General features: G+C 51.4%; 1 protein-coding gene across 9 annotated transcripts; it reads left to right on the forward strand.

Moving 5' to 3' along the window:
• The first annotated feature begins 2,792 nt into the window (after positions 1–2,792).
• On the forward strand, positions 2,793–27,617 carry ikzf1 (IKAROS family zinc finger 1 (Ikaros)). 9 transcript variants are annotated; one of them, XM_029260022.1, is made up of 8 exons: positions 2,793–3,096; positions 8,039–8,092; positions 8,560–8,682; positions 18,023–18,289; positions 21,089–21,256; positions 21,541–21,666; positions 23,113–23,217; positions 24,556–27,617. In XM_029260022.1, the coding sequence occupies exons 1-8, from the start codon at positions 2,949–2,951 to the stop codon at positions 25,263–25,265; spliced, it is 1,701 nt and encodes a 566-aa protein (XP_029115855.1). In that variant the 5' UTR covers positions 2,793–2,948; the 3' UTR covers positions 25,266–27,617. The 9 variants fall into 9 exon arrangements, with proteins under 9 accessions (XP_029115855.1, XP_018590152.2, XP_029115854.1 ...); XM_018734636.2 differs by having other exon boundaries at positions 2,795–3,096; positions 23,113–23,247; positions 24,556–27,616; XM_029260021.1 differs by having other exon boundaries at positions 2,795–3,096; positions 23,116–23,247; positions 24,556–27,616.

Raw genomic sequence — 27,617 nt, forward strand, 5'->3', positions numbered from 1 at the left:
TGGGGTTCGAGTCCCGTTTCGGGTGCCTTGCAACGGACTGGCGTCCCATCCTGGGTGTGTCCCCTCCCCCTCCAGACTTGCGCCCTGTGTTGCCGGGTAGGCTCCGGTTCCCCGTGACCCCATATGGGACAAGCGGTTCAGAAAGTGTGTGTGTGTGTGTGTGTGTGTGTGTGTTTGTTGTTTTTATAGAGCTTTTCTCATGCAGTGACACAGAGCACTTGAACACAGGCATGAGGCAAAGAAACAAATACATCAGACGAAAGAAACAGAAAAACTACAGACTGGAGTAATACAAATGCTTTTATAAAACTATAAGTATGTGTACTGGCCACAGAGAAAAGGAACAAAAAGCTGCCAACTGAAAGTCGAGGGAGAAAAAACCTCTGGGGGTCCAAATGCCAGTGGCTGCCCCCCCAGGTATTCTAGATTAAATAGGACTTCAAAGTCACTTTACAGGTAATAATGACATTGTTGCTGTATGGGAGCTTGATTTCCCAGTTCAGTAAGGTACATCTCGTCCATCATGCATTCCATCCAGCATGGGGTGCTTGTGACGGCCGACCGGCTTCCTCAGGTCTTATTGTAGGGAAACAATGCTCAACAAGAAGAAACTGTTAGCAATTTATAACTTTTAGAAATTAGACAGCTTGATACAGAATGGGAGAAACAGAAACACAGACAGGTAGAATTACATTTTGAGGTGAAATGCCCGAGTGAACATACCCATTGTAAGAAGTGTATCTAGCAGTGTAAGTCACCTTGGTGAATAAGGTGTGTGGGCTAGTAATACTACATAGTATCCATTATAAGTCGCTTAGGAGAAAAGCATCTGCTAAGTGAATAAATGTAAATGTAAGTCTTAAGCCTGGATTTAAAGGCTGAGAGAGACGGGGCATTTCTGACAGTAACTGGTAGACTATTCCACAGTTTAGGTGCTCTATAACTAAAGGCGCGACCTCCTACTGAGGTCTTATTGATCACAGGTACTTTAAGGTAACCTGCACCTAATGAACGAAGATATCGCCCTTGGATATAAGAGTCAATAATCTCACAAAGGTAAGCCGGAGCAATGCCATGTACTGCCTTATAGGTCAAAAGAAGGATTTTATAATCAACTCTAAATGCAACCAGGAGCCAATGCAGTGATTTAAGTACCGGTGTTGTATGGTTGGGGGGGTGGGGCAGTGCAGTGGTGCAGTGGTGCAGTGGGTTAGACCAGGTCCTGCTATCTGGTGGGTCTGGGGTTCAAGTCCTGCTTGGGGTGCCTTGTGACAGACTAGCATCCTGTCCTGCGTGTGTCCCCTCCAGCCTTACACCCTGTGTTGCCAGGTTAGGCTCTGGCTCCCTGTAACCCTGAATGGGACAAGCGGTTCAGAAAGTGTGTGTTGTATGGTTGTACTTCCTAGTTCAAGTGACAATCCTCACAGTCATTTATGAACTATTAGTGGTTATCAATGGGTACCCAGAGTCATACATGTTAAAAACAACACATTTGTTTGGAAACATTTCAGGTGAAGTTCAGAGGGAACAAAACATTTCTGCTGCACAGCAAATTAAAGGAAGGAGAAATATCAAATTTTGTTTGATACATGAAGCCACACGCAGTTCTCTGTAACCCTCGATTTTGAGCGAAAGAGCGTCATCCTGTGAGAAGAGACATCTGGGTGGATCAAGTGTCACATTTAGTTGTGTAAAGTTCACAAATGAGGAGCGATGTGTGTGAAAGAAAGGGGCCTATGGGATGTGTGTGTGTGTGTGTGTGTGTGTGTGTGTGGCGGGGTGTCAAACAACAAAGAATTGTTTCCTCGTTTCAACAGCTCGCCTGTGAAAAGGTGAACATTTCAATATGTGTATATTTGTCCTTCAAGATAGTTGTTATAATCTGTTTCATGTATTGTTGAATAAAAGTTATCAAAATGAATGCTACTTTGGTTTACACACACAGTCACAGTGCAAACAATGTTTGATTAAGGTCCTGCAAGTCAGCGTGAGCCCAACCATTTAGCAATTTTTACTATTAGTATTGTTGTTGTTGTTGCTGTCGGTGCGGTGCAGGGTAAGTAAAGAGTAATAATAATAAGTAACCAGTATTAAGTGGACAGCTCCTTTTCCGTTGTGAAATGTTAAGGTGTTCAAAGGCCCATCGTCGCTCATCACTTCAGCATGGCTCTGCCCCCCCACTCGTGGAGTGATAATGTGGGGTTTGTTCACCATGAGGTCCTAGCCCTTCACTTTACCGTCATTACACTGATTTACTGTGGCTGGGCTGGGCTCAGCAGGTTTCCAAGTGCGGCTCCTAACCTGCTCGTCCGGGTCCGAAAGCAGCCACGCGGCAGTCGCGTGCCTCACATCTCGTAACATCGTGACCCAAAACAGGAGCACTGACACTATGCTGCGCGCACCCTACAAACTGTCTGTAGTGGCGGGAAATGAGAGGTCAGTCAGTTAAATGATTTAATCACATATTATTGAGTCAGCGTCGAGAGGAGTAGTGTGTGTGTGCGCGGATCCAACCACAGGGATACAGCAGAGGTGCGTCTAGGTGGGACTCGAACCCCGCGCTCCCGTCCGCACCCGTCACACCGTTATGCGTACCTGCAGGTGTCTGTGAGCTCAGAGGTGTGCGTGTGCGTGCGCGTGTGCGTGTGTGTGCAGGTGACCCGTGGGAACAGACCGCCCTGCCCTCCCTTCACCGCCGGCCCACCCCCACCCTCACCCTGTAGGTGATCGATAGGCAGAGAGATAACTAACTGAGGGGGGGGAGTGTGCGCGCTCCGGTGTCTCGCGCCTCCCTCACGCTCCCTCACGCACGGCCGCCCCGCTGACGGTCGCTCGGCCCGCCGGGGGGTCCTCCCTTGGTCTGGCAGGAGAGGAGCCCCTCAGCGGAGCAGAGCGGCGGAATAAAAAGGGCGCGCGGGAGCGGGCGGCGCGCGCTCGCAGAGTCGGACATGCTGGGCTGGAAGGAGGAAGTGGAGTGGAGAGGGGAGGGACCCGGGCTGCAGCTCCGCTCCGCCGCCGCTACGCTCACAAGCCCAGCGCATGGAGCGGCGGACGGCTGGAGGAGCCTCGTGCTGCGCAGCGCCCACGGACTAGCAGGTACACGTGTACACACACACACACACACGCACACACTCTGTCGCCACATGCCACAGGTATGCCGCGTACGGTACAGCCAGGTACTAGGTACACTAGACTAGACGAGCCACGAGGTGGGACAGTGAGTGAGTGAGTGAGTGAGTGAGTGAGTGCTGCTGCCTGCTGCTGTGCGGGGTCCGAGCTCTCGTGGGCAGGTGCGCGTGCGTTCCCACGGCGTGGAAACAAGTAGTAGCGCGAACGTGGACTCGACTGTGGAAGTAACGGGGACTCCCAAAAGTTCCTCCGCGGATCGATCGGATCCCCACGGCCAAGTCGCTCTCACTCACTCAGTCTGTCTGTGTCACTTTGTGTCACTTTGGTTTGGGATGACACGCGATCACGCGATCCACACACACAGCGCATAGGGGAACGGCCACCTGCAGACCCACGGAGTTCGGCTCTGGGTTGGCGTGGGGGCTGCGTGGGGGGATGGGGGTTGGACCCGTAACGGAACAGTCCCGAAACTCCGCTAGTCGCACAAACACACACACACACACACACAGATCATATAATAATATACTAGAGATGCGGACAGAGGAGCCGCAGCGGCTGCGCTGGATTCCCCTAATAAACTGTAGGAATTAGTAAATTGCACTTCTTATAATATCCGCTCTGTGGAGTGGGGAGGGCTGGGGGGCACCTGTTGAACCCGGAGCCGCGGCCTGCGGAGGACCGTTAGACAGGAAAGAAAGAGGTAAAAACAGAGGGAAAGAGCCGGAAAACCACGTTTTTGGGCGGTAATACAACTCAGCAGAGAAGAGCAGAGCCTTTTCGCTGCCTTAGTTATTAATATTAACAGACACTTTAAAAATGACACTTTTACCCACACAAACCGAAAGAAACGGTGGGTTCTTTTCGCGAAATTCCACCTCTAGAACGTTTTTTGGGATTAAACGAATTTAAACGCACAATTTAGTCGGCCGAAATTTAACACAACTTTCATTTTCTCGCCATGTAATAATAAGAATCATTGAAATAGACACGTGGTTGACTTTACACAATTAAATCGCTGGAGCCGCTGGAAAAGCCGGATTGTTTCAATTTAAACAGCAAAAAAAAAAAAAAAACCAAAACAAAAACTCAACGAAAGAACGACAGTGAACCGAACTGGTTCTCCGTATGAAAGTTCGATTTGTATTAATGTAGTATTTTGGGAATAAAAAGGTCTGAAGTGAACCGTGTGCCCTACGGCCAGTCAGTGGTCTTTTATTTATTACTGACGCGCTGAAAACCGGGGAAATTGTAAAACAATAAATCATTTCACTTATTAACGGGATGAACTACAAAGACACTTATGAAAATGTGAAATAAACGCGTTCCGCTTAATTCCGTGTATGGAATTTTCTCTTGCAAACCATTGGAGCAATTTCTCTATTTCCTACTCTGTCACGTTATAAAAAAACGAAATTCAAACAGTGTGTGTATGTGTCGTCTTTTAGAAGCTGTTTTTCTTCTTTTATCGCGTGTAAAATCCGATTTGCGCTCAGTTCTCCGCTACAAAGTAACAAACTCGGCCGTCGATGGCTTCTCGTCCCCGTTTCGTCGAAACACCTTTTCAGTTGTTTTCATTCAGCTAATTTCGCTCGGTTTGTATGAAAAAGTTGCGACGAAACGAGTGAGAAAATGCGAAGTCGGCGGATCAGAAAAGAGGCCGGAATTTCTGCTGCGTTTGGACACGAGACGAGGAAACTTCCTCACTTTTCGTTGCTCTTATTATACATGATATTTCCTTCATATTCATACATACATGGATACGTATAGATAAATAAATCACATCATTCGTTCACTTTGCGTGAGTGGAACATTTTCATTGATCTCCTTTAACTGAACTGATGACTTGAATTTCCGTTATTTTAATAATCATGATAAATGTATCGTTTTCAGCTCCATCATGAGCCGCTGCTGGTTCGCATAAATAATCGAAACATTTAGGTGTAAATGGGTTCGTAGTGAAACAACAACGTTGTTCTTCATGAAACAAGTCGAAGCTAAACGAAAAAAACGGTCCGAAGTGGAAAAGATGTAGAAATTATTTTGGAGGAAGTGGCGAAAATTGTTTTACGGGACTCAGTTCCTCCGGGATCTGTTTTCTCTCCTGACCTTCCCTCTTTCACTGATATCATTTTAATTATTTCATTATTTCATTACTTTTATTTATGGTAATGATCAGCAAATAGTGTGTGTCCATCGGTGTACGTTGTGAGCACAGAAACACACAGTGACACACACACACACACACACACACACACACACCGATACACAGTGACGCACATAGTGACACACACAGTGAAACACACCGGGACACAGTGACACAGTGAGCCTTTATTCCGGCATTAGTGATTGTCTGTGTATCTTATAATATTTAAGAAAAAAAAAAATTGGTGGGAGGGTATCAGGATTTGTCTATCCTGTGTTTGATGCACCTAATCGAACGATGAACCTCGGTGCAGCAACTGCAAGTGGTAGGTAACAAACTAGATTTGCTTGAGTCACATGTCTGTACCTGTGTCTCTTTCTCTTAGTGTAATGCAGAAATTGTACTTTTGCTGAGATGTACGTTGCTTTAGACAAAAGTGTCTGCTAAATGAATAAATGTAAATGTAAATGATACACAAACAGACATCGTTTGTAAGAGGTCAGCATGTCAGGATCTTCATCCGTATCGCATTATTACGATATTTTTCTTACATGACATTATTGTGACGATGGTTTATGTCAGAGTAGGAGACGCTGCACACAAAGATATAGTGTCACCATGTGGGTGTGAGAGTCTACGTGTATGTGGTGGGGGGGCTCCAAGGTGCAGTTTCTGAACTCTTTCCTTGCCACACACTGGTGTAGCGGGGTGTGACACATGCAAATGCAGACAGTTCAGGAAACCCCCCCCCCCCCGAAGGCCATTCCCTCACACACGCTCGGAGAGAACACGGCAGAAACACTCCATTCTGAGCTCCTTTTTCCACCAACAAACACGCACTCGTCACTCTTTCGGTCTCCCGTTCACAGCGACACACTCATTGCAACTTCACATTCTGAACTGTGTTTCCAGGGAATAGGAGTGTGTTTGCTGTCGGGATGCGTGTTACTGCAGTGTCCCTCGGGTTCCTGCGTTGCCGCTGTGTGTTTCGTGACTCTGCTGCATATTCGTGCTGCTGCATCTTGTCTGTTTAACGGACTTGCTGCCACCAGCTCCCACCCCTCCTGACCCTGTTTTGTTCACACTCAACTCGGCACACACACCCTCCCGCCCCCCCCCCGCCCCCACCCCCGAGAGGTGGGACTGGAAGGCGCAGCAGTGAACCCGCAGCCCTCTTCCTGCCACTCAGCTAAGCAGCGTGAGCGTCGGAGCCCCGCTGCCACGGCTCTTCCTGCCCGCCTGGAATTCCCCCGTACCCCTGCAGGGCCGCGACGCCACGCTGTGCTACCCGGGCCTGGATTACGGCACGGCCCTGGGAGAAGCACCCCGATATGTTAGGGTAAAGCCCTTCCGCAGACAGAGGAGGCATTTTGCTGTGGTGCTGCTCATAAGACCGGCTCGCTGAAGGCCAGCATCCCACGGTCGACCCGAGGAGCAGAAGCACAGCTCTGACGCCCCACAGGCCACTTGGACATTCAGACTGCAGCCCGACATCCCAGGAAACCGCTGTGCATTTACATTTATGCTCTTCCCAAACACTTATCCAAAGCTGCTTACTCTCATTGACCCATTTATACAGCTGGGAAATTTTTACTGTCAACTCAGGGTAAATGACTTGCTCAAGGGTACTACAGCAGGAGCTGGGATTTGATCTTGGGTCCCTCCTGAGTGGAATGCACCAGGCCTCCTGCTGTTCCCTCTGTGAACCCGTAGAGCAGAAACACAAGCCGACACGGGTCCCCGAAGGAGAGCCGTGAAGCAGTGGCGGCAACGGTCTGAGTCCTGGGTGCGACAGGTCAGCGTCTCGATGTGTGTGCAGGTCAGGGATTCCCCTCCTCAAGGCAGCGCCAGATGTGCGGTAGCACAAGGACACGTTGCGGTCCCAGCGCAGGGCTCCCGGCTCCCGGCTGCCCCGGGCCTCTCCGATCGGCGCCGCCCTCGGGCTGGCTCTTCAGGCCGACCTCGGTGGAGGGGCCGCTCGCTTCCCACTGTTTGTTCCAGATCCGTGGAGCCATCTGTCAGTGAAACAGGAAGGCCTGGGTTCCCCTTCTCCCCTGGGCTCGGTGCGCTATTTCGGGGAGCTTCACTTCTCCCTGCGCAGCGCGGCCGACAGCGCACGCGTCTCAGAGCGGCCTCTCGGCCCATCTGCCACACGCCCCGTTGCATTATTAATGCGTCCCGCTGCGCTGGTGGCTGCTCACTTATGCAGGGCCGCCTGCTCGGTCCAGGGCAGCGTCCTGCGCTAAATTGCCTCTTCTCACACAAACTTCCCCGTGCCGCCCCCCCCACCCCACCCCACCCCACCCGCGGTGTCACTCTTCCTCTCGTCCTTTGTCTGCCGCTGTGTCAGTCGCCGGAGCGCGGCGCACTCAGGCGTGCTTAGTAAATTAGCGCCTACAAGAGCACGGAGCAGCTGGCTATGTTGGGGGTCCAGCCGGCCACCGTGCCCCAGGGGCCACTTAATTTTCTGCTTAATTTTGTCGCAGTCAGTTTGCGTCTTTGGGTGATTATGCACTGGGAAATTAACAATAAATAACAAATGTGGTCTACTGCTGGCAGCCCCGCCCCCATGAGCCCCACCCCACAGAGCCCACCTTGCAGAGACTGCCACCCTGTCACGCTTGTAATGGAAACGTCTGTAAGGCAGCGTCGCCGTGGCGATGGCGAGATGGGGCACACTTTAATCAGCAGCACCGGCCCCTCGGTCGCACGTGGCATCTCTGCCTTGATTACATGTGAACTCATGTGTGCGCTGTCGCTTTGCAGAGTACCTTCACCGAATGGAGACACAGGAGAGTCACGACCTGTCCCAGATGTCAGGTGAGGATGCACCCCATGTCCACTGCCACACACACGCTGGCAAGGGCTGGTAAAAGGGTCTGAGTGTGTGTCTGGGGGGATGTAACTGAGAGAGGAGAGAAACGGTGGCAGGAGGGCGGAAAACGCTGCGTGGTCATAGATGGGTCACCCAGACCACAGTGCTCTAAAGCTGCCCTGCTTGGGCCTGCATGGAAACATGAGCCACCCACTGCTGTGGGCCAAACTAAAACATGTTAATGGGTCAGACACACAGCTACGTGCTGTTTAAAGCCAACCCTAAACTAATGCAGCTAAAGGTGTTTGAGATGCACGAGAAGCCATCTGTGCACCTGCCTTGGCCAAGAATACACCTGAGTGCAGGTTCCCTGCGGCCGCAGCAACGCTAGCCTAGCAAAGGAAGAGGAATATCGGATCACTTCTCCCGTCGGCCCTCGGGGCATCTCCCCTGACCGTGCTCCCCTCTCCAGGCAGGGACAGCCCACCTGCAAACGAGGCCCTCGAGGAGGCTGACGAGCCCATGCCCGTCCCCGAGGACCTGTCGGCGAGCACAGGACAGCAGCAGCAGGCCATCAAGGAGGAGAAGGTGCTCGGTGAGTGAAGCGCAGGGCCGACGTGAAGCTCCTCCCCAACCATCCAAATGCCTGGCATCACCGCCCTGCGTGTGTCCTGCCACAGGCTCGTTCACATGTTCCACGTCATAAGTCAGCTTCCACCCATTGCCCACGGGCCCGGCCTCACGCACCCGTTTGCCGGCATGTTGTGCACGCGACACAATAGCGTGAAAGGGCGCTGCCTGCAGACATGCTTCGCTTCGCCGCGTGCTGCAGTGGGATGCACTGGACAGGACAGAGGTCAGGATGCATAGTCAACCAGGGTGGGACAAATACCGATGGTGCTTCTGCTCTGAGCCGTCACGTGGACATGTTGTAACCACTGTCCTCAGAAAACTCCAGCGATGCTTGTCCAGGGATCTTTGTCCGAGAGCTTTCGCTTGAGGACACACTTCCTCTTTTCCAACACGACTGTCCTGGTTTTTCACACCCCGCCACGGGTCTTAGTGCAGCTGCCCCTTATTCATTAAAGTATTTGCAGATTTTTTGTGACCTGTCAACACGCAGCTGATGTGATGTGATGCGTCAACCTCTTTAACAGTTCCCTCACAGCGGTCGTTGATACCGATCCCTGTTGGAGTCATGTGTGTCACCGTGTTTTTCATGGAAATTCAGTTACTTCAAATTCTGAAGCCCATTCCATGTGTCATTTTCATTATTTGCTGTAACTCCTATGTGTGTGTGTGTGTGTGTGTGTGTGTGTGTGTGTATATATTATATAGTTAAAGATAAATTAACTGTAGTCCTACATGTAGTAAAATTCATAAGCAGTTCTGGAAATGGTGGACACATGGGAGACCGCAAGGCCGTTCAGCTACCTACCTGCTTTTACTGTCTCTACATGGCAGCGGTGGCCGCCAGAGTAGTTCATGTCGTCACCTTCCAACTGACAAACCCAGGTTCGAATTGCCACTCCTGCTCTAGTGCTCTTGATAAAGATACTTACCCTGAACTGAAGTGATACAGTAAAAACTACTCTGCTGGATGAAGGGTTACATCATTTTCAGTAAGTTATGCTGTTGGGGGCAGAAGGTGGCACCTTTGGACTCGATGGTTGCATGTTCAAATCCCATATCGTGCTGTAGTACCGTTGAGCAAGGTATCCACCCAAAATTGCTCCAACAAAAAATTACCCTGATATACAATTTGTTAGCTCATTGTAATGTGCTCAGAACTGTAAATTGCTTAGATGAAAAGCATTGGCTATACGTAAATACAGTGTACAACCCAAACATTGTAAGACGTGTTGAGCTATGAGTTACATACATTAATAGTATAAATGTAATTTCCTCTCAAATTTAGTGCATAAGAATGTTACTTGGTTAAAGGGTGTTGTACAGATAGCAGTTAAGGGTCGCTAAACATGCATTAGAGAGCATCCTGCAAAACCTCAACTGTGTTCTTAATTGTCCAGTTTAGCCAAGTACTTCGTTCAACCTTATTTTCTGTCGTTTAAGAATTTATAGTTTTCTTGTGATATTTCAACACTGAGAATGGTGGTATTACAATAATGTTTTGCTTAAAGAACTTAAAAAAAAAAAAAATGTTTCGCTTTTAAGAAATAAAGAAAATGTTTTACTGTACTATGCTATCCTATCCCTCATATTTACTATTTAGGAGTGGTATATACAGAGGAAAGTCTCCATTTCAATTTATATGAACCCTGTAAGTACCCACACTTGCTTTCAGTGTTTGCAAAATAGGGCGTTTAAAAACAAGCGAACACAGAACATGTTTTTGCCTCCCGTGTTGCAATGGACGCTTTGATCGCATTTCCTGCCACAAAAGTAGAACAAGCAGAAAGAAGAAGAGAGATGGAGTGATATGAAGTTAGAAGAAAAGTCCTGGATTTGGAGAAGCGCTATCTGTGAGCTGTCTGCGCGTCCCGAGTCCACAGAGCCCACCACACGCTAGTGCCGACGGAAGCACGGGCCCACGGTCCGCGTCAATTCCGTGTGAGGCCCTTCGGCCTGCATTAGCACCCTGTTCAGGGTGTCCTCGGCACAGAGACCTCACGGCTACTATTTGTGGCATTTAGCACAGTTGCTGACACAAACGCTGATGACAGAGGCCCACACAGATCGCAGCTACATGAACCTGTCTGAGACACAATTTCTCTTGTTGAACACAAATCAAATCTACTGGCATTCACAGCAAAATACGATGACGGAAATACAAGTGGTACGACGGAGAAGTTAGTTCTCACAGGGAAAAGAAGCGGATAAAATCCTTGGACTGAAGGGAGTCTAGTGTGCCATCAAATACTGAGATCAGTGTTTCGGTCTACCCTGATTTCCAGCTATATTATGTTTCGACTTAAATGAGCATCTAGGGGGAAGTGACTGATAAACTAGAAAATACATGCAGAGGACAGTACAATGCACGGGGTCATCCAAGGGAAGGTTCTGAATGTCACGTCTCTACGTTTTCAATTTCTGAAGGCAAAATGAGCAAATTTGCTTTTAGCAGCTGCATGTGTCCAGTTCTGAGGTTTACTTGCTGTCGGTAACTGGTTGCCCAACTCAAGGTCATGGTGCTCCTCTCCTGGAAGCACAGGGTGCTACACTAGTCAAGGTGCTCCCTGGAGGGAGACAAATCCACTACAGGTGTTAGAAGATAGAGAATTTCATGTGATCAGAAGCAACGTTTTCCTAAAATCTCATTGCCTTCTGGCACTAAATAGGGTGAGATGAGACTAAAGAAGAGGTGCAACAGAGCCTTGGTGTACTCTGCCAAACCCTTCAGTACTAATCTATGCACGTTTATGATTATCAGACACAAATTTTATCTCACAATCAAGTCCAACTTGTTCCCGTAAAAACTCCTACAAGGGAAGTTGCATCATTCACGCTTAGATCCCCAGCAACATGAGATGCAGTGAGGTGCAGTATTATGGCGCTAGTGGTTACGTGTACAGTGAGGGAGAAACATGCAAGGTAGCATGTTAAAGGGTGTATCCAGTGTGGACAATGGTAGTGACAGGGATTCTGAGACTGTTAACTGTCCTACTGCCATTATTCCCCAACCAATGACATATAGGGGTCTCATAACGGGGGCACGGTGGCTCAGTGGGTTGGACCGGCTCCTGATCTCCGGTGGGTCTGGGGTTTGAGTCCCGCTTGGGGTGCCTTGCGACAGACTGGCGTCCTGTCCTGGGTGTGTCCCCTCCCCCTCCAGCCTTATGCCCTGTGTCAGGCTGCGACCCCGAATGGGACAAGCGGGTCAGACATTGTGTGTGGGTCTCATAACTGATCCAGTTCTTCACAGCAACACACTGAAGTGTAGAGGAAGGTCTAATTTATATGATGTTCTAAACCCATGGTCGTCATTCGCAGACCTCTCTTGTTCAGGATCTGTTCACTTTGTGAAGGTACCATTGTAGCTGGCACCATCAGTTTTTGGTACACGTCACTGACCGGTCCTGTCCGTCCAACTCCCATTGCTGTGCCATGGAACAAGGAGTTTCTTGGTGCAAGAAGGACAACTTAGCTGCAAAAAACCCTTGAAATGATGAGAAGAGCAACTGAGACAGGAGATGACTCTGAGAGGTGCAGAGAGAGTCATTCCAAAGGACTGATATTACTACTGTTGGAAAGTAGTTAGGGACCAGTTTAGATCACAAGAAAAACAATTCTTCACACAAAGTATGGCTAGAAGGTTGGCATGAGCATCCTTGTGTTAAAAGTTCACACTACAGGTGTACATCTCTGCATTTAATTCATTTTAAACTATTTAAACATCCAACTAGCAAGATGGACTTTGAGCTTGAAATTCAATCTCGGGACTGTATGGAGAATTGAGCACGTCCCACCGTGCAGCACTGTGAGGTGCTAGAGTGGCTTAGGGTTAGGGACAATGGCATTGGCCAGCCGAACACAAACAATGAAACAGAGCACCATCAGCTGCGTGTGTGTGTGTGTGTGTGTGTGTGTGTGTATACTGAGTCCTCAGAGCTAGCCTGCGGAGGGTGAGTGCGCTCAGTAAGCAATTGAGGGAGCTGAGCAGTGTCCATGAGGCGGTGCTACAAGCTGTCCCCTCTGCGGTACAGGTGCCGTGAGGCTCGAGCAAATGCCTGCTCACCTTCCTCGAGCCCTTATCTCCAGAGTGGTGAAACTCGCTGACAGCCACTTAGGAAACTCTTGCACATCCTATTTCAGCTTCCTCTCACATCTTGTTTTGGTCGCGCTCCGACTGCAGCGTGAACCTCGCTCTCGTGCAGGCTTGCGATTCCTTGCAGCGTGCAGGATTGGTGCCCAAGGTGCTGACCTTTGAAGCGCCTCCTGCCCACAGGACACGTGAGCACAGAGCTACCGAAGCGCTCAGGTGCTGCTCCTGCATTACGGGCCCCGTTTCGTCTGCTTTGGAAATTCCAGCAGCGGTTTCTGCAGCGCCCGCTGCCCGACTGACATCCTCAGCAGCGGGAGCGGCTTCCCGTCTGCCCTGCAGCTGTCCTCCGTGGCACTCCTGCGCAGCGCTGGAGCCTCTAACCGCCAAACTTTCCGTTTGACTGTGGCGCTCTACCCGTGCCTCGAGCCGTTGGGGCCCACGTGCTCCACAGCTGCAGCAAGTCAGAGCGAAAACGTTAGGAATGCTAAAGGCGTCAGCAGCGCGCTGGTGCGCTTCGACAAGACACCTCTGACTAAAGAGTAGAGTCTCCTCAGAGCGGAGCCCATGTAGGATTGTTCAAACAGAAAATCCTTGTCGCGCATCTGGTCTTTCCACAGAAAAGTCAGGGCTGCTTTCCAGTAAATAACATGAGTCAGAGCATCATTTTGAGCACGGCATTAAAGATGTGCTGATCCCCCGCAGACAATGACACGCCGGAAAGCAAAGAATGAAACGGGGCTGCGAAGGGGACCAGGAAAGACAGGGGAGCGGAGCCAAGGGGCTGCCGTTGGTTTCAGAGCCACATCTCCCAGGCCTGCCACCGCTCTGCCACCGCTCTGTAGCAATGAGGGCCAGATTACTGGGCCAGATTACCGGACCTGTACAGAGGACCTGCTCTCCCCAGGTCTCCACGTGTTCAGCTATGTTTGCGCAAACAGGTTGTTTCTGTCTGAGCTTGCGAGCAATTGAAATTCATTTCTGTTTGCCGCGCTCTATTCGCAGATTTAGCAAAGTCTATAAAGCTGTTTCTGGCTCAGCGTCGTTGCATGTTTCCATTACTTATCTTCGTGAGATTCCCTATAATGGCAAAATCGTTGGGTAGATAACTGCGGTGAGCATCCGGAGAAGAGTAGGGACATGCGATGGGTAGGAGACGAGCACTTCTCTCTGGTTACTGCCAGTACCGCCCAGGGTACGAGCGCTCCTAGCCTCCGTTCTGCATGATCTTAGCTGATGTTGTAGATGAGGGACGCTGCTCAGAAAGGAAGACAGAGCTAAAGGGATCACAGCAGAGAGCACAAAGGAGCATGATCTGCTCTGTGGATTTGGGTGTGAACATTTGGAGTTCAAGTGTGTGTGTTTGCGGTTTGTAAGCCGATGTTTGTGCAGAGAGTGTGTGTTTGTATATGGCATGCCTAAGTGTGTTTGCGTTCTTCGGAGTGCAAGTGTGTGTGTGTGTGTGTGTGTGTGTGTGTGTGTGTGTGTGTGTGTGTGAGTTGCCGAGCCGGCAGATCTAATCGTCAGCGTAGGAGGAAGTGACTGTTTTATCAAGACGTTGCACAGATACGCTGATAACCCCAGGCGCACTGGGGGGGCTCAAGTCATCCCGCAGTGTCCAGACACTCCCGCCCACTTCTGCTCCCTGCGGGGCTCAAGGAGGACGGCTCGAGGGACGTGCGCCTGAAACCACGGTCCAGGAGTCACGGTGTGCCGATGCTCACCGCTTTGTGGAGGCGTTCAGCCCGGCCGCCCTTTACCCTCAGATAAGGGTGCTGAGCTGCTCCTCTCCCATAAGAATCCTGCTCTCCTCCGCAGCCTCTGTAGAAAGGTCACGAGGCGCTGCGATGGGGTAAAGTGGAGATGGTTCGTGAAGCATTGCCCGAGCACGGCGATGGCTGCGGCAGGCAGGCAGGCAGGCAGGCAGGCAGGCAGGCAGGCAGTCATGTGTACGTGGCAGAGCAGCTGTACTTGTCGTCTCACACACCTGTATCCTGCCGCACAGGAACCGTCACAGAACACAAAGTAAAGAGCGGTTCTGCCGCTGTGAGTAGCGCCGGCCAACCGGGCCAACCGGGCCAACCGGGCCAACGGGGACCCCGAGCGGGAGGGAGCCGCTTTTCAGCGCGAAGGCCAGCAGCCTGCCGGGCGAAGGCGGGATGGCGGCAGGGCACAGATCTGGAGCCCCTTCGTGCCGCTTCGACTTCGAGTTCCCGAAAATGCACAGCAGCTGCAAAGAAAGTGTGGAAGAGCACACTCCCTGCAAGAGGCTTTCTGCTAATCTGAGCGTTCCTTATCGAGACTGGCGCTCTCAGAACCGCATCGATAAGTGTCGCTTCTGCGTGGTTTCGCTCGCTCTCTGCTCTACAGCTCAGCTTGCAGGCTTATTTTTAGCATGTGAGAGTCGGAGCGCGCAAACAGGAACCTGCCGCGAACCTGCCATTTTTTACTTCCAGACTGGCTTCGTTGGCTTCATCTGCGTCGAGAGCCGAGGCGGCCGGCGCAGCAGGTCTTTGCCTCCGCTCGAAGTGCTCCTTCGGACCTCGTCTCTCCGGCACACAGAGGGTCGTGGCGATGCATCGGTTAGGGGACGGCGCACGTAGCGCTCCGGGTCACGCGTCCATCTTCGCGTACGCCCTGCTCGGCCACCGTCCCCTGCTGGGAACTGCTGAACACGTGATTCCTGTAACTTCTCAAGTAGGATGTGTGACAAGAGGCCACATAAAGCAAAAGCACTTCTTCCCATGAGGGAGCATTCCTCGGTTTAGTCACGACTTCCCCATGTTCCTCCCGAGGCTCCGGTCAGCAGTACCGTTTCCCTCTCTGCCGACAGTGCCGCACGCGGCCGACCCTCGACGCCCCCTCCCCACGCTCGTCCCTCGATGATCAACCCTGATGTCGGACCTGCGCCGCGGTTTTGAACTCGGCTGCAAAGCAGAGCGTGTTTCCCTGGGCACGCGAGGCACGGTCGGGGACAGCTGATAGTGTAGTGGTTGACACTACTGCCTTTGGATCCAAAGGTTGCAGGTTTGAGCCCCACTTCTGCCTATAGTATCCTTGAGCAACGTACTTACCCTAACTTGCTCCAACAAAACTATGCCGATGTATAAATGGGTAAATAATTGTAACCTCAACACTGTAAGTCGCTTTGGAGAAAAGCATCAGGTAAATGGGGGGAATCGAGCTGTCGAGGGAGCACGTCTGTCGCATGAAATTGCACGTTGGATTGGAAATTAGCGCAGCAGAAATGTCCTGCTTCCTGTGTGGGATACTGACAAGTGTCTTTCCAGTCGCTCACTGACTTCAAATTGTGCCCGTTACAACTTCCAGTTGGGCAGCGTGAGAAAAATGGTGCTGTTGCCTCAGTCGGCGAGTTGCACAAAGGGTGTGTTTTTGGAGGAGGCCGCGAGTGAAAAGATCCTTTCAGTTGGTGTTGTACAATTCCCTGCTCGAGCTTCCCTTTCGCTCACTTCTCCATAATTCTTGGTATTTCAGTTGGGCCGTCCGTGTGTCTAAAGCTTCCTCTTTTCCCTGGATTCCTATATTTCATTATTTCCACTTGTTCCTCTTCACGTCGCACAAACAGCGGGTGGGATGAGGAAACACTTGTACTGCTTCTACTTTGACATGCAAACCACGGGCCGCAGTTCTGCTCCCGCCGACCCAGAGGCACAAACGCAGAGACGACGCTCTTGGTCTCGACACGCGGCTCCTCCTCCATTTTTACATCGGGTTGTTACTGACGACGCGCAGGGGGAGACCGCAACAAATGACGCGTCGCAATCCGAAAGGTGCGCGTGCCGGGACGAGCCTTGCGAAGAAGCACGGCGGTCAAGGGGGAAATACGTTGTTTAGACACGGAGGCGAGAGAGGAGTCGCGCCGCTCTCCGACACGCCGTACACGTTACGTGGCGAGCCGAGGGCCGCGGAGGATCGGGTCGGGTCGGCAGCCGGAAGGTCGAGCGGACGTGGCTTCTGAGACGCCCGGCTTGCGCGCTGCGCTCATCTCCTCCGGGTGTCCCTCTGCGCAGCCCCCAGCATCATACCTCTTCCTGCCGCTCTGCTTCCTGTTTATGTGCCTGTCGTTTGCTTCTCGAGAGCGCCATGTGACCACCCGCGACGGCTGTCCGACTGAACAGTCAACGAAAGGAAATGGCACCTTTCTCGTGACGGTTCAGAAGGCACCGGCAAGGAGGCGAGGCTGCGCTCGCGAGCCCATAACCGCCACACGTCCACTGGGCGCGCTGTCCACGATGCGGAGCGTGTGCTGCTCGTCACGTGCGTGCGCGAGAGCGCGGAGGGGCTGGCGGCACCTCCTGCTGCGGCACGCTAATGGCAGAACACCAGTTTCCTCGTGCCCTGCAGCACCTCCGCGCACCGCTTCCTGTCCACCGACTGCTTCTGGGCCCTGCAGCTCGGCTCAGTCCCCAGGGCTAGACAGACCCCGCCCTCGCGCCGCACCAAGCCACATGCTGCAGGAAGCCGCCGCACCGAACCGCTTCTTCCAGGTGTCTGTGATGTCTGTGTGGCAGAGCGTTCTCTTTCCGTGTCGCACGACTGAACTGTCATGTGCTGAACGTGCTCCTGCACTCGGTGACTATACCCTGTTGGCCTGGGCAGCTGGATCTAGGTGCAGAAACACAGAAAGCGTCCACAGGCCTGTTTCCCACTCCTTCTTCCTTTAGTGGAAAAGTACAGTTGGTCACTAATAAAGCTGCTCGCACTTGGGAAACGGAGGCCCAACCGGTCATTAGCACCTACTGAGGTGATGACCTGGAGGCCACCGTATGGCAATTCAGTCAGCATCCCGGGGGGTGGGGGGGAATCAAAAGTTCAAAACTGTATCTTCCAGTTCTTGACACGCCGCTCCTGCTCCGCAGACACTTTAGCCACGAGGGACATGTGTAGATTTGTGAGCCGCCTTCGGCAAAGCGAGCAGCTCGCCGCTCCCATGTAGGGAGCTCCACTAGGAGGTGACGCTTTAGAGACGTCGCTCTGCCAGCCCACGCAGGTATCGTCACTGACGCAGCCTTGCAGAGCTAAATGTCTGTGCCTGTGCCTGTGCCTGTGCCTATGCTAAATGCAGCCCCGTAGCAGATACCTCCAGCCCCCCGGATTCGGCACGGTCCCCGAGGCCCCACAGAGGTATAGTCGCTGCGGGCAGCCGCGCAGAGAGACGTGCCTCTTCTAAACACGGCCCTGCTCTCTCTTCCAGCCGCTAATATAAAACTAGAGGCTCAGAGTGACGAGGAGAGCGCGCACGCCTGCGAGGCGAGTGGCGAGGACGAGAGCGCGGAGGACTTGCGCGTGGCACTCCACGCCCCGGGGCCCAAGCTCAACGGCGTCCCCCCGGGCCCCGACGCCAAGGCCTACTCCCCGGCCGGGGGCATCCGCCTGCCCAACGGGAAGCTCAAGTGCGATATCTGTGGGATAGTTTGCATTGGCCCCAATGTGCTGATGGTGCACAAGCGAAGCCATACTGGTAAGGACCGCGACGCCCTCTGATCCTCCACCATCACACCCACGCTCACTGACAGAGCAGGGGCTCCGACACACACCTTTGGCTCACGGTGCAGGAGGTGGAGTACAGCCTCAGCGCGAGGAACGCAGGGCACGTAGCTCAGTAGGTAGGCGACATGAGGTGCACTGTGTAGGGTCAGGGTGTACTACTGCACAGGGCAGCTTGTAGTGTGCAGGGTTAGGGTCTAGTGCGTAATGCTAGGATGTAGCGTTAGGGTGCAGCGTGTACGGTTAGCGTGTACTGTGTAAGCTGTAGTGCGTAGGGTTAGGGTGTAGTGTGTGTGCTAGGCGTGTGTATTGTGTGTGCAGTGAAATCAGTGAAATCAGGGATCGTCTTGTACCGACGCACCAATTTAGAGGACAGTGCGCTGCGTGTTGCCCGAAAGCATTTTGCCGTGCTGTGATTGTTCAAGTTAGAAATTAAGTCTCTACAAATAACAAACCTTCAGTTTCAATTACTGCTGACTCAGTATTAAGTCTGGAATTGTAAGCTGGAAATGTTCTTCACCTCGGCATCTGTCCCATTTTCGTGTGAGTTAGAAAGTGTTTCATTTCAGAGTGAATTAAGCAATGGCATAATTAATTTCACTTTGCTTTATGGCTCGTATTAGTGCAGTAGAAGCACCTTGAACAGTGTGGCAAGAGACACTTTCATCGAACTTCATTGGGGGGGGGGGGGGGGGGACTGTTTTATATATAAAAGCTGATAATGTTTAGTGAAAATAAGAGATATTTGTTTGCAGTGATTTCCAGCCACTGGTGGGTAACATTTTTCAAACGGTTCTGAACTGCTGATCTTGATAGACTAATAAAACCAAAACTGGGGCAAAAAGAAATGGAAGGAAAATGTAAATGCTCAAGAACGGATAATAACACATATAATGAAGTGGCTCTCATTTAAATATAAAATATTCTCTGTTGCAACTGTGTGCCAGAAATGCATTTTTAATGAGATCCTTTATATATTTATTTAATATATATTTTTCCTGCTTCACTGGTGAGACTTTCTTCACAGCAGCTCTGACAAAAAGGCACATTAACCCTTGCCGAAGCGCCACAGCACGCGAACACCCCAGATTGGTTTATTCCAGAACTGCTGTTCAGGAAGAGTGCCTCTCAACACAAAGTGTTGCCTTCACTATTTAAATGAGTCTGAATTTGCATTGTGATGTGCCGCTCTTATTTTAGAGACGAAGAAGAGGGAAAAATGAGATTTTCAGATCAAATTGACCCAGGCAGTGGTGCGTTGCGAAGTTGGCAGGTTGAGTCTGAAAGCCGCTTGTTCGATCACGGCGGCGGCACGTGGAGTGCCGGGTGAGCGGGTAACTGAGATGCGCCCTGTGCGAGCCCCCCTCCCCCCCGAGGCTGTTCTACCGCTCCGAATCTGTGTCCAACAGCGACCCCCACTTCGGCCCGTAATAGCGCCATCGCTCGACCGCTGTACTCACCTCTGGAGGGGCTTGTCAGCACAGAGGGATGAGCAGAGCCCGGCGGCGGTTCGCTGCTGCTCGCCTCAACTCCTGGTTAGAGGACCCACAGCACAACCAGTGCTGAAGAGAGAAGCCTCAAGCTTCAGGTTGATGTATCATATCTCCGAGAACATTGTGTCCACAGCTCATGGATGCATCTTTACTTCGATCATTCATCCCACCCCGGGGTGCGAGGTTAGGGAGTGCAGGCCTCACACAGCTCTGCAAGCGGCATATTTCTCATTTCTCGCTTTCACTGTGGCCGTGCGTTTATCAAAAGTGGTAGCCAGGTTTATCCTTTTATGCAAAAGGTTATTTTACGAGAGCAGTTCAGGTAACGTAGCCTGTGCGAGCGTACTACTGTAGGAGCTTTCATGGAAATGGAGCAGACAGCTGCCAGCTTATATGTCTGTCTCTGACCACAATGATAGATACCGTAGCTGTTGCACAACATGCCCAGCTGCTTCTGTTTGCGTTCTCAATGAGAGGGAAATTATCCTTTTCTGAATATGCAGCAAGAATGGGTGAAACTACCAGGGCATCGCCACGGTTGACTGTAGAGTGGAGAAGACTCGCCTCTACGACCAAATCTTGACCAGCGAGAAGGTGACAGGAGAGGTGAAAGGAGCGATGGGAATGAGGGAAGGGCCTGGTTCCCCAGTAATGGGAGTGGGGAGAGGATTGGGTATCCAAGTGATGGGAGTGGGGGAACGATCCAGTTGCCAAGTAATGGAACTGAAAAAAGGATCCAGGACCCACATTATGGAACTGGGATAAGCATCAGTTCCTGGATTGGTAGGAGTGTGGAGAGGAGCAGGCTGCCAAGTAAGAGGAATGAGGAAAGGGTCCAGGTGCTAGAGTGATAGAAGTGGGAGAGGGACTAGGTAGCAGAGTGGTAGGTGTGCGATGAGGAGCAGACTTCCAAGTAATGGGAGCAGTTAAGGACCAGGCTCCGAAGAGAACCGAGAGACAGACGCATTGCTCTCGCAAATGATGGGAGCAGGGCAAGGATTAGGTATCTGAGTAACCTAGAGGTGAAAAGTACATGCCCCCAAATGGTGGGAGTGAGGAAAAGATCAGCGAGTGAGAGAACGATCTCAGGTGCCCAAGTGATGGACTGGAGCAAGGATCAGGCACCCAACTTTTGACAGAGGAGAAGGTGTAGGCTTCCAAGTAATACTGCAGAAGGAAAGACTGGGCACCCGAACTGATGGAGCTAGGGGAGTCGGTGAGGGAATGGGGGGTTGGAGTGCGCTCTAGAAGCGTGACAGTTCTTCACTGTGTCCCCACAGGGGAGCGTCCCTTCCAGTGTAACCAGTGCGGGGCCTCCTTCACACAGAAGGGGAACCTGCTGCGTCACATCAAGCTCCATTCCGGCGAGAAACCCTTCAAGTGCCACCTGTGCAACTATGCCTGTCGCCGTAGAGATGCTCTCACAGGGCACCTTCGCACTCACTCAGGTAAGCCAGCTGTCCGGCAGGCCAGCCTCTGAAACTCTGCACCGGGCCGAGGGCTAAAGCGTAAAATCAGCGTCTTCTGCGATGCTGACTGACTGTGACGGGGAGTCGATTAGGCTAAGAGACATGACTAACTCACAGTTTAATCCCTACTCTTTTATTTATTGCTTTTATAGCAAAGCAAAGAACAAGGCTTTGGGATTGAAGCATTCTTCTTGTAGATGAAAATACTCTATACGGTATCTGGCAGTAGCTTGGTGACTCACAATCGGCTCATCTATCTCCAGTTGGAAAGCCACACAAGTGTGCGTATTGTGGGCGGAGCTACAAACAGCGGAGCTCACTGGAGGAGCACAAGGAGCGCTGTCACAACTACTTGCAGTGTATGGGCCTCCAGAACAGTATCTACTCAGGTGTGTCCCGTGGGCGGCAAACTTCTAACATATTTAATGGCATCACTCTGACACACCCATTAAGCAAACATGAGGTGCAGCACATTGGTTTGACACTTCTTACACAGTCCAGCCAGACTTCCAACAGCCAATCTGTGGGTCAATGAGCGCAGCGGCTCTGGTGTCTTCAGAACGGGGATCCCAGTGTGCGACAGTGGACTTCTGGAGGTTATTACCTAAGTAGTAAGCAATCTTTACAGACCAGGATACGAACAGGAAGGAATTAAGGCCGCAGGATTGCATCTAGTTCTACCACGTTTACCCACTTCTCTGCGAGAGATGGAAATACTATTTTGTGGTCCAGCCGTCTTGTTTAATTTGAATTAGAGACATTGCTGATTTTCAAATTCAGCTTAAAGAGACATTTATAAATAGCCAATTACGATCCACGCAAGGTTTCTTGAAATATTTATTTTTAGACACATGCAGCAATCCCTCGATTTACAACATTAATCCATTTCGGAAAAAAGCGCAGATATTAAAGTTTGCAAAGCCGAAAGCCGATTTCCCATTGTTTCAAACGAGAGGAATAGTAATCCATTCCCAGCTCATCTGAAAACCTGAAACCAATTTTCCCAGATGTAACTAACACTGTAAAACACACGTTCAACCCATGATTCCAATACAGTATAAAACACTTCAAAACAAATTACTTATTCATCGAACACTTAACGAGATTGTTAATGGGTATGTTTCTTGGCAGTGCGTTTCAGAAACTAACTTGTTTTCCTGATATCCAGTAGGGAGCGAAAGAACATTCAATAATTAAGTTAAGTTTGGATAAAAAAAAGTGCAGACAACTCAAAGTAAACAAAGAAGGCGGTTTACTCTAGGGACCGGTTGCCGTATCACCGAGTGAAGAGAAGAACAGTTGTTAGCTGTGGCGGGTGGAGGACGGAGGAGGCTTGGCAGTCCTTCTTGCACCGCCACTACGGAAACACAAGGAAGGAAAGTGAATACGAGACAGGAAATTAACTCCAGTACATTACTGCGCTTGCGCTTTACTCGCACAGCAGGGGATGTTCACTTTTTTTGGGGCACGCTTCGGATACATTTCGTTATATTGATTTTTTGTTCTGCAAATCAAAGATAAGGTATCGAAAGCCAAAAGTCGTCTCTTTACAGCGATAACGAAAGTTCGTAAATCGACGGATGCGTCCGGAAAAGTTAAAATACAAAGAATAAGTAAGAGAGCAGCCTGTGAAAAACGCACATATAGGACGGTACGAGCGGAGGCTCTAGGGCCGAACGGGAAGCGGACGGACGTGGCCTCACATTGAAGCACAGAGCCTGGCTGTCAATAACCCCTTTGAGACACATGGAAAACACTGAACATACCTGTGAACTTTGCTGAGACGGATTTAACCGCCTGAATCCTAAATGTCACTTTTCTGTCTTGCTTTCCAGTAGTAAAGGAAGAAAGCAACCAGAATGAGCTGAGTGAAGACTTAAGCCGGGCGGGAACAGAGAGAGCCCTGGTGCTAGACAGACTAGCTAATAATGTAGCCAAACGTAAGAGTTCTATGCCACAGAAGTTTGTGGGTAAGGGCGAAGTCTGCTTTCCTCTGTGTACCTAGATACAGGTGTGCCTGCAGAACGCAGGTGCTCACTGCTAACACGAGTAGGCAAAGAGAAACACAACGTGTATGCTTACCTTACATGCTGCTGACTTGATTTACTGTGTTCCTCTTTGCTGGCGATGAGCTGTCTGTACAAGCAGAGCGGTTCACTCCGGGACAAAACGTCCAGATCTGGCCGCATGAGCCAAAAGAACCCAGAATGAAACTATGACAACACAATGGCTCCCAACAGCAGCGATACGCTACCGGCTGGGCCATTAGATGTCGGAGAACTGACACATAATGCAGAGAGCTGTTTTCACACATCGCCTATGGTCAGTCGGATCACGTGCCAGCCAACAGCTCTGGAATCACGATTTTTAACGATAAAATACGAAAGTAACCCGAAAGGACACGGTTAGCAGAACTCTGAGCACTTCTGAATCATCAGTGAGCATTTTAAAAAGTGTTTTACATCACACCGTAAAGTGCACCTTCTTCAGAGATGCTGTGCCTACTTCGTGGGACTAAGGCCCACTTTATCCACTGAATGTGGTCCCTGGGTGGCCGATCCCTCGTGGTTCTTACTGCAGCTGAGGAGCGGAGCACCTGATTCGGTTCACTGTCTCAGACGAAGCTCCTCCCTGTCAGAGCTTCACAGCTGTAAGATCGTGAGGAGAGAGAGAGAGGATCGGCCCCGCACGGCCGGACGGTGTGAGGAGCCACTCTGTAGACCGGTGCTCTAACGTGCCACTTTCAGGGAAAGTGCTCAGGCTTGCGGGGACCTGCCTGTGGGTGGGGCCAGTCCGGGACGGTGAGGTATGTTGAGCCCATCGCTCGATGAGAGCCTTGTGCCACCATGTGCCTCCTGCCGTTTAACATCTTGGACACTGTAGCCTCTGTAGCCTCCAACTGGAGCCCATTAAAAGTAGCTGCCCAGGAACCGGGATCTGTGCACCAGTAAGGCGTGGAGGCGGTGGTGCTCACACTAATACTGTAGCCTCCACACCCAGCAGCCACGGTCAGATGAGTGAGGCAGAGGGAGAAGCTCAGTTGGCAAGCATCTGTCGAGGCTCACGCTTAAACCAAAGGGTGGAAGAGCTCTCTCCGGTTGAGAGGACAGAAATGCCACTGGACCAAAAGGGAACATCAGAGCAGAGCAGGCAGCGAACCCTCCACCCTAAGGTGGAGTCACAGATGACTTCTGCTTGTTGAGGAGTGCGGCGGCATCCAAACAGCATCACCTGTAACTGTCACCCCGCTTCCCTTTGTTCCCACCTCGTATCCGCAGGTGAGAAGCGCCTGTCCGACCTGTCCTACAACAGCGGCTCGGCCAGTTTTAAGGAGACCGAGCTCATGCAGCCGCATGTCATCGACCAGGCCATCAACAGCGCCATCAACTACCTGGGAGCGGAGTCGCTGCGGCCACTGGTGCAGACCTCCCCAGCCTCGTCCTCCGAGGTGGTCATCAGCCCCATCTACCCCCATCACAAGCCCCTGAGCGAGGGCCCCGGGAGCAACGGCCTGTCAGCCAAGGACAGTGCGGCAGAGAACCTGCTGCTCCTGTCCAAGGCCAAGTGCGCGCCGAGCGAGCGCGACGGCTCCCCCAGCCACAGCGGCCACGACTCCACCGACACCGAGAGCAACAACGAGGAGCGGCCGGCCGGCGCCACCGGCCTCATCTACCTGACCAATCACATCCCGCCGGGGGCCCGCAACGGCGTGCTGGTCAAGGAGGAGCCACGGCAGTACGAGGCCCTGCGCGCCGCCGGCCTGGAGCTGCCCACCGACGGCTTCAAGGTGCTGAGCAATGAGGGCGAGCAGGTGAGGGCGTACCGGTGCGAGCACTGCAGAGTACTCTTCCTGGACCACGTCATGTACACCATCCACATGGGCTGCCACGGCTTCCGGGACCCCTTCGAGTGCAACCTGTGTGGCCACCGCAGCCAGGACCGCTACGAGTTCTCCTCACACATGACCCGAGGGGAGCACCGCTTCTGATGGCCTGCAGGGGGAACCGTGGGACAGAGACACACACACACACACACACACACACACACACACACACACACACAAGCACAGGACACCCTGTGTTGTCACTTTCCTCACCCTTACACTGCTGCATGTTTCCTTTTACAAAGTACACGAAAGGACTAAACCTGGACAGCAATTACTTCTGGAATGCCTCATAGAAAAGATGCGAACTGAACGAAGAGGAAAAGCAACTGCAGTATTAATAACGTTTAAATAATTGTTATTGTTTAATACACAAGAAAGAAAGAAAAATTGCAATGAATCTTGGGAAGTTTTGTACAGGTGTGTTTTTACCTTCCCACGCATCACCTCTGCATGTCATACTTTACATCTGAACAAATAGAAATGTAATGTTATATGTACTATTCAATATTTTTGTATATTTCACAAAAAGCATTGAGTGGCCCCTGAACTGTTTGCTGTTGTTTTTTCTACACTGTCACAAAGCGAGTTCTGAACAGCTGAAACGTACGAAATTCCCGTCGCGTCCACGTGTTTGTCTTCTGCTCGTGTCCTGTGCGGCAGAGAAGCCCCAAAAAGTCTCTGTAACGTCTGCCGCAATGTCCAGCTAGCTGCCATCCGCATGTACGGAGCGTGCGAGAAGTGTCCGTGAGGGACACGGCGCCGGCGGACAATGGCAGAGAGCTCCAGCAACTGGACCGTTGATATGTCCCATCTCAGCGGCTCTGTTGTGCGTGTGTGTGTGTGTGTGTGTGTGTGTGTGTGTGTGTGTGTGTGTGTGTGTGTGTGTGTGTCGGGCAGACTGGCGCAGCCCTTTCTGCAGAAAATCGTTCTGAATTAAAACTCGACTTCTGCTCAGACATCTATTTCTGCTCTGAACTTCCTGTACGGCGTTCAGCACTTACACGTCTACGAGCAAAGAGAAACCGAAATCGCTTACATCAAGTTATTCAACATTTCTGAAGCGGTTCACGAAGAAAAAGTAAAGGAAACGCGTCCAAGAAAAGGAGGGAAGGCGGCACGCGCGATCGACCGTCCGCCTGGACCCCTCTGCGTTCGTGTGCAAACCGAAGAAGCTTTTTGGAACCGTTCTTGACACCGCTGCCACTCCTGGAGCCAGCGCCATCGAGAGTACGCAGCTTAATTAATAACTGTCCGCTCCCTTTCACTTCGAGTGCAAGATGCACGCTGGGAAGGGCGCGAGAGCCTCGCTTAATCTTCTCTTTTTTCTAAAACTGGATTCAAATTTAAAACATCGCACAAGATACTTTAACTGGGTGGGAAGTAAACAGCTTCGCATGATGCGAGCACGGAGTGGGATGGGTGAAAACGCTCTCCGGGCCCTGGGCCGCCGCGCTCCGTTTGCAGCGTCAGCTCCGGTGTCCAATGCAGCATCCGCTCCAGTGTCCAATGCAGCATCCGCTCCAGTGTCCGATCCACTGTCCGCTCCAGCGTCCGCTCCACTGGCCGCTCCAGCATCCGCTCCACTGTCCAATCCGGCGTCTGCTCCAGCGTCCGATCCACTGTCCACTCAGTGTCCGCTCTAGCGTTCAGCCCAGCCTCTGATCCACTGGCCGCTCCAGCATCCGCTCCACTGTCCAATCCGGCGTCTGCTCCAGCGTCCGATCCACTGTCCGCTCCAGTGTCCGGTCCAGCATCTGATCCGCTGTCCGCTCCAGCTTCCGCTTCGCTGTCCGCTCCAGTGTCACTGCAGTGTCCACTCAGTGTCCGCTCTAGCGTTCAGCCCAGCCTCTGATCCACTGGCCGCTCCAGCATCCGCTCCACTGTCCACTCCGGCGTCCGCTCCAGCGTCCGATCCACTGTCCACTCCAGTGTCCGGTCCAGCGTCCACTCCAGTGTCACTGCAGTGTCCACTCAGTGTCCGCTGTAGTGTTCGGTCCAGCGTCCGATCCACTGTCCACTCCACTGTCCGCAGCCCGAACGCGTACAAGTGTTTCAGCAGGTAATGATGTGCTCATTGTTACACGTGTGCTGCACGTGAGCAGTGTTATATTGTTAGAACTATAATAAAAAAAGCATAATTTCCATGAAGACCACATGAACCTAACCCTTACACACAGTCAATTACAATCCAGGGTCATTCTGAAAATAATGCAGTGCTTCACATGTTTATGGTATTTATGTTGCAAGCATGTTTATTTTGCTGTTTTAATTTATTGTTTTTTTTAAAGTAGAATAATTTAGTAAATGTACCGGTGTGAACCTTCTGCACCACATACACACCTCGGTGTAAGAAGTGTTGTGTAAAGCAGCTCTTTCCCTGTGGCGTCTATATTGAAGTTCACTTTTCCAGAACGGTAGGAAATAACTATACCATCTCTTCTGGATTACTTGACT

The sequence above is a fragment of the Scleropages formosus genome, chromosome 18, assembly GCF_900964775.1.
Source record: "Scleropages formosus chromosome 18, fSclFor1.1, whole genome shotgun sequence".
Lineage (NCBI taxonomy): Eukaryota > Metazoa > Chordata > Actinopteri > Osteoglossiformes > Osteoglossidae > Scleropages > Scleropages formosus.

Coding starts and splice junctions, on each gene's coding strand:
- ikzf1 (XM_018734636.2), top strand. CDS start 2,949: ATGCTGGGCTGGAAGGAGGAAGTGGAGTGGAGAGGGGAGGGACCCGGG. Junction 21,667..23,112: donor CCAGAACAGTATCTACTCAG/GTGTGTCCCGTG, acceptor CTTGCTTTCCAG/TAGTAAAGGAAGAAAGCAAC. Junction 23,248..24,555: donor TATGCCACAGAAGTTTGTGG/GTAAGGGCGAAG, acceptor TCGTATCCGCAG/GTGAGAAGCGCCTGTCCGAC.